At 40.3% G+C, this 7,260-nt stretch overlaps 1 protein-coding gene across 1 annotated transcript; it reads left to right on the forward strand.

Moving 5' to 3' along the window:
- Positions 1-1,147: 1,147 nt before the first annotated feature.
- pa2g4b (proliferation-associated 2G4, b) lies at positions 1,148-7,260 on the forward strand. Its single transcript, XM_070910052.1, has 13 exons — positions 1,148-1,308; positions 2,931-3,059; positions 3,142-3,247; positions 3,358-3,427; positions 3,577-3,669; positions 3,760-3,823; positions 3,934-4,012; positions 4,096-4,174; positions 4,270-4,403; positions 4,515-4,609; positions 5,836-5,963; positions 6,131-6,184; positions 6,274-7,260. Exons 1-13 carry the CDS (start codon positions 1,221-1,223, stop codon positions 6,331-6,333), a joined length of 1,179 nt encoding a protein of 392 aa, XP_070766153.1. The 5' UTR covers positions 1,148-1,220; the 3' UTR covers positions 6,334-7,260.

A 7,260-nucleotide genomic window follows, 5' to 3' on the forward strand; every position in this document is an offset into this window, starting at 1 on the left:
ATTAAAAACATATATATAGTTTACCTCACAACTATGTAACAATGAATGCTTCATTATTACAATACTTGTAATTTGCAGCAGTATGCTGAGGTGACCATGTCGTATTTCTGTAGAGGAGTCGTTTTGTACAATTTATTATAACATGAATTATTACAGAAATGAATAAATACGATTATTTTGCAAATATCAAATCACTTGTGTCATTGATTTGTGTAGAGCAGTCTTTCTTTTACATTGTTTTACAGTGTGCCTATTAAATAAAACAATAAAATAAGGACTTGTTTATTTATTTTATTCTGTTGCAATGTGATGTATTATATAAAACGAAATACTAGTTATTTTTGCACCTTGTATTAGCTCATACTGACACCATGAACAGAACAGTGGAAAATGAGATGGAGGCATGTGAACGCATCAGTGCGGCACTCGCGCGCGATTTGGTCAGAGGCAGATCAGAGATGATCAGAGAAGCGAGAGGTTCACATCAGCACTTTTCCGTTTTCTCTTTAATCCAGTGTATGGGCTAATGGGTTTATCACAAAATTAATGTGTAAATTAGTTAAAAGCATTTAGCAAGTCCTTTTGAAATGTCCTTAGATGAGAGATGCACTGATGCCCTTTATCATAAAAAAGTAATGTGAACTCTATGAACTTAATTATTCATCCTATGATGAATAGCTTGGTTGCTACATTTCAAATATAGCCCCCTTTTCCATATTTTCCAAAACTACCCCAGACGTATTAGTTCTATGTTGTCCTTAATAGTGCCTCTGTATAAACAAACACTTTCAGAATTTATTTTTAATATATTTATTTTAATTATTTATTTATTCACTTACTGTGTACTTTATTTTATCTACCTGCCATTTTGGCTTCTGCAAGTCTTGATGTTTTTTTTTATCATAAATGTAATAAAAACAGGTAAATTAGCAGCCGTATAGTAGCAGGCTATGACTACTCGTTCGTGGTCTAATTATAAATGCCCGATATGATTTAAAATATCACCCCTGCCTTTTTTGGATGAGACCCTCAACGCACCAAGCTAGGCCGTGAACTATCTTGACTGCGGAGCGTGTCTTTGGCAGCAGGCGGGATCTAGTGATCGTAGGCTGCCAGCCGAAGTCGGGCGGGCCGGTGCAGAGAGCAGCGTGGTCCATCCTGTGACTGACTGACACCCGCCGGGGAAAAAGTTACTCCGAGTTCGCGGACACACTGCCAACATGTCTGGAGATGACGAGACACAGGAGCAGACCATCGCCGATGACTTGGTGGTCACCAAGTATAAAATGGGAGCCGAGATCGCGAATCGTAAGTGAAATGCAGCGTGAACGTGCCGTCTTGACTCAACAGTCCATAAGTATCAGGATCCGTCTAACGTTAGCTAGCAGTGTCAGCTAACGTTAATCATACCCAGGCAGCAGCTGTGCCATGTGCCGCAGCAATACCAACGGTGGATCATATCAGAAAGCGAGCCTTTGTTTAATATGAATCACACAGAAAGCTTGCTATATATTTAGGCAGAGCTTTTCTTTATAGTAGCCCGTATTTGTTTAATGTCACGTTGCTGTCACATTAGCCTTGTGAGCTAACTAGGTAGCTATGTGGCTGAGCTACCTCACTAGCAAGCGTTAGCTAGCTGCACTACTAACGCTACTAGCGCTAACGTAACAGATAACAATGACAAGTACGAAATTGAATGACAATACGGGGTTGTTCCCAGTGAGTAGCTGACATTTCAATGTATACTCGCAGCTAATTCATATCGAAACGAATAAAATTGTCGTGTAAGAGACTTGACTGAAGATCTGGTTGTCTTAAATGGTGCAAGTTAAAGTCATAATGAGAGTAAGCAGCATGTAGTTAACACAACCAACACTGCAATGTTAAATTACGTCAAACATACATTATTTATTGTACTTTGATTGAAACAAAAATCGCAAACTCAATTTAAAGTCAGTTGTGATTGTGGTTGAAGCAAATATATTATGCCATATATTGTTTTCAAGGCCACATGCGCACAACATCATTAGCATGATGTCATGATTGGGAGTTGTTTTAATATAAATACATACTTATGTTTGGTCATAATTTATCTACCAGTCTGGAGATTGAACAGCTGACCCTCCTGCCTCATAACGTTTAAGTACGTATAGTAAAACATCAAACACAACAAAACTACCACAGTTCATTTAATCTTAACTAATCTCAGATGAGGGTTAGTGGTGCTAGGGAATCAGTTCTTCAACATCCTAGTAATACAATACACAATACCCAATGTTGCAGTTATCCAGATTTCTAAAAACAAAACAAAAAAATCATATGGTTCTACATCAATTTCCAGTGACTGGTCGTTTTTCATTCACAGTCCGTCCTGTAGATGCTTCACATCTATGACACTCTGTGTCCTTTGTGAATTTGTTGTAGCTGGTCACAGCTAAACCTACTTATCTTAAGTTAAGACATCTAATTTACTACTAGCATCATGCAGTTTAAATCTGATATACAGCTGTCAGACAATCTGTCAAATGTTTATCTCCGAGCTAACGTAACATCAGCTTAGTCAAAATCGAATGAGTTGTTTATGGTGTAATTTGCTTGTCAACACTCACAAGCCGTTAATTGAGCCTTGAAAAATGAGCAAGAGTCGATTTTCATGTTAATGTTTACCAAACTATCCGTCCTGTCTATCCACAATGGTGGAAATGGTTTTGGACAGGGGGGTTAGACAAAACAATGATGTCACCTTGATCATTTGGGTAATTTTAATGGGCATTTTGACTATTTTTATGGAACAAATGAATTGACTGACCCAGGAAAAAATCCACAGATTTATCGATAATGAAAATAATGGCTAGTTGCAGCCCAAAACTATTTACACTCTCTTACTGATGTATCATTTTAACCACATGTGGCTCTTCTTATCTCTGCAGAGGCTCTGAAGACAGTGGTTGGGGCAGCTATGGCTGGAGTCTCCGTGCTCAGCCTGTGTGAAAAGGGAGATGCCTTCATCATGGCAGAAACTGGGAAAATCTTCAAGAAGGAAAAAGACATGAAGAAAGGTAAGACTTCTCGTTGCATTTCATCAATCACTGTCAGCGTCTCTGACTCAGCACTCCCTCATTCACTCTCTTTCTTTCACAGGTATCGCTTTTCCTACTTGTGTGTCAGTTAACAACTATGTATGCCATTACTCCCCTCTGAAGAGTGACCCTGATGTCATACTGAAGGATGGGGACCTTGTCAAAATGTAAGCTGACCAAATGTGTACCTGTCCATCCTGTGTACTAGATAAACTATAAATTGTTTGTAGTGCATACTTTTCTTTTCCTCATGTTTCCCTGTTCTGTCTGTTGACAGTGATCTGGGTGTGCATGTCGACGGCTTCATCTCAAATGTGGCTCACAGCTTCATTGTTGGAGTGACCAAGGTATGTCATCGTTGTTGGAATGAATTATAGCTGCACTGTAGCGCTCATTGATTTATTCACAAGAGCCACAATTTGTAATGTAATTGACTTGCTTACTGGTAGTCACACCATTGTTATTTCTCCTCTTGTAACCTCCTGTGTCACTGCAGGACAACCCACTGACAGGGCGGAAGGCTGACGTTATCAAAGCAGCTCACCTCTGTGCTGAGGCTGCTCTGCGTCTTGTCAAGCCAGGAAACCAGGTAAAACTCTCTCACCATGACCGCAGATTTGAATGACCGCATCACTGTTCACACCTTATCTAATAAACATTGTTATGTCTCCTCCGTCAGAACACACAGGTCACAGAAGCCTGGAACAAGATCGCAAAGTCATTCAAGTGCTCCCCTATTGAGGGTGAGTGTTTCTGAACGTTTGGCACCTTCAAGCTCCATGATTCTAACAGTATACTTTTCCCAAATGTGATTTGACCTGCTTGACTCAGTTTATTCCTTCAATGTGTACAGGCATGCTGTCCCATCAGCTCAAACAACATGTGACTGATGGGGAGAAAACTATCATCCAAAACCCAACGGACCAGCAGAAGTGAGTTCACTCAGCGCGTGCTTCTTGTCACTGACCTGATGAGTGTTTAACCAGTGGCTGATCTTGTCACTTTGTGTTTGCAGAAAGGACCATGAGAAGGCTGAGTTTGAGGTGCATGAGGTATATGCAGTGGATGTGCTCATCAGCACTGGAGAGGGGAAGGTAAGATGACATTTGGTATAAAATGAGATTTTTCCACTTCATTTTGAAAATTCCATGGATACACGTAATTTTATAATATTTGTTTTGCAATTCAGGCAAAAGATGGAGGTCAGAGGACCACCGTTTACAAACGAGACCCCAACAAGGTGTACGGCTTAAAGATGAAGACATCTCGGACGTTCTTCAGTGAGATGGAGAGACGCTTTGATACAATGCCTTTCACTCTGAGGTAGCAAAGTTTTTAAACTTTTTTTTTTTCTTTTTCATTTTATCTTTAATAAAATCATCTCCCAGGTTTCACCCTATCATTTTTCCATTTCATCTGCGTTTGTCTCCTCAGAGCGTTTGAGGATGAAGGCAAGGCCAGGTTGGGCGTGGTGGAGTGTGCCAAACATGAGCTGCTGCAGCCATTCAATGTGCTGCATGAGAAAGAAGGTGAGTGGAACATTGAGGGAAATGAAAATGAAATGAAGGGCTTTGGTTGCCAAGAAAATTTTTGTAGGTTTGTTTGTAGGAAAGTTTCTCTGATTTGTTGGAAGACTTTGCATATACTTGAAGGTCCATGCCCCGGTCCTCTGCTCATGTTAACAACAGCACACTGGGCTGGGTTGGTTTCAGTTCATTTAGGTTAACTGATACACGCAGACAGAAACTAAGCCAAGATACTTCAGAGATGAGGGTTAAGTTGTGGCTTGTTTCGAAGGTCACATAATCGCTGTTCCTACAGTGGTAAGTTTACATAAATTAGTCAACTATAACGGACCACACGATCAAATGTAAGACTGACTTTATGAATACTTTCATCATGTTGAGAATATTACGCGGCAGTCAGCCAAACATCCAGCTAAGTAGTATTAGGTGATAGCATGGATGTAGTATAATGTAGAATGACTTCATTTGCTTATTTGTGCCGAGCAAATGAAGCAGCATTGGAAACATCCATTCTGAGGGAGAAGTGTCAGTGCATGCAGAGGTCAAGCTCATTTGAAAGGCTGTGAAAACGTAGCTAAGCAAGCTTTCGTCTCCTGCAGGCATTGTGGATGCAGCACAAGCTGGCCAAGTTTAACAGGCTGACTTTCTAATGTTTCTTTGCATCACATAAAGAAACCGTCAGAAGAGTGAGTCATGAATGAAAGGATGTTTTGCTGCCTTTTCATCTTTTATTAGTTAGCATTAGCTAGCTATTAGTCTGACTCACCAGTTGTAGGCTGTTAGGATAAGTCTTCCCTTTGGGCGACTATTTCAGTCGGCATTCTCCTCCCCTTCCGCTAATCAACACACCTTAAATGTCAATATGACAACTTTGATTGTTTCATTTGTTTTTATTGGCTCTCTTGCATGACATACGCTTCAGTTATGATTGGATCTTCAAGCACTTGTAAAATGTATATGAATTTCAACCGTATTATGCAAACTCTTAATATATTATCTATTTCTTCTGTGGTGGATCCTGGTTCTGGTGCACTCCGCCATCACTAGACCCATGTCCAATTATCAAAATAGTTCCATCCCAAATTTATTTAGTCTCATACTGATGAAATAGCCAATACTTCATTTTGACCATGCAACAGCACTGTAACCTCCACGTCTGTTAACTGAAGCCTTTGATGGCCAAATTGTACACCAAGTTTAATGCAACTTTCAACCTCATCCTTGTCCAGGTGAATTTGTTGCCCAATTCAAGTTCACCGTGCTGCTCATGGCCAATGGACCTCTGCGAATCACAAACAGCCTTTTTGAGCCAGAACTCTACAAGTCCGAGCATGAAGTGGAGGACCCAGAGCTGAAGGTAAAATATGTTTGATGGATGGGATCTTCCCGAGACGAACATATTAGACTTATGGGGCAGCTATAGCATCCTGTTAGCTGACGTAGCATTCTGAAAGCCATCATGTCTTGATGTATTGTGTGCTGTGAAGTATGAAAGTAATTCTTATCTGCTTTTCCCATATAAAGGCTTTGCTTCAGAGCTCAGCCAGCCGCAAGACTCAGAAGAAGAAGAAAAAGAAGGTGAGTTATAGGGCAGTGTGTTTTTATGAAATAAACAACATCACAGGCTACAAATGTTTCCTCTAATTTCCATCTTTTCTTTTTTAAAGGCCTCAAAGACTGTTGAGAGCGCAACAGGACAGGCAATGGAGACTGAAGCTGCAGAATAAATTTCCTCTCTGCAAGAAATTCTGACAGACATCTGATGACCCAAAGAACAGACGTCACGAATCCTTCTGTCCCAGCTGTCTGAGGCACTTGCGGGCATAGCCGCTGTGAATACCTCTGAATCTAACTGATGTCAGTCTGGGATGATGCTGCTCCTAAATTCTGTCAATCCACCTAAAACACACACATACACGTACGTCCCTAGTAGATCTCACTGTCCTTGAGACAGCCGTCTGTGTGGGCACAATTCTGCTACAAAAGAGGATATTTTGTGCAAGGGCATATACTCGCTGGAACATTTAACCATTCGACTGACCTTGAGCCTTCGTCCCTTTCTCCACAATAACTGTAGTGAAAGATATGGAAAATAAAATGAGTTTGACAGAGCGGCCAAGGATGATGAATGCACAATACTGCATCAGTGTAGTTGTGTGGCATTTAGAGAACTTCCTTGAGGTCATAAACCTATAGCCATGCCTTTTGAAATGAGTGTTAACTTGTCGTGGGCAGAAATGTGTAACACCTGTCTTGAACCCTGATGTCATACGACATTCACGCAAGTTGTAAGCATGACATCATTACTGTTGATTTCAGCATAATTACTGCATTTATACTGCTCTTGCTTAGGTCCGTCTACTAGTCCATTGTGTATACTTATAGGCATATACTGTAGGTTAATCAGTTAACAATTTCTAAAACAGACATTGTAAGACCTACAGTAATTTAACTAGTAAAAAAAAAAAATATTTTTCTCAGTTGTGGATGGTCTAACTCTTGCCAAGGGTTCAGTCTTCTGGTGCCACCACTGAGTCACACAGTCTGTGTTTACATAAGAAGTCCATACCTGATAAGATATATGGATGCTTTTGTAAAACAAATCCCAGTTTCAGAGACTATTTTTGGAAACATTAAAAAGCCACCTGACATCA

This window comes from Enoplosus armatus, chromosome 8, assembly GCF_043641665.1.
Source record: "Enoplosus armatus isolate fEnoArm2 chromosome 8, fEnoArm2.hap1, whole genome shotgun sequence".
In the NCBI taxonomy this organism is placed as follows: domain Eukaryota; kingdom Metazoa; phylum Chordata; class Actinopteri; order Centrarchiformes; family Enoplosidae; genus Enoplosus; species Enoplosus armatus.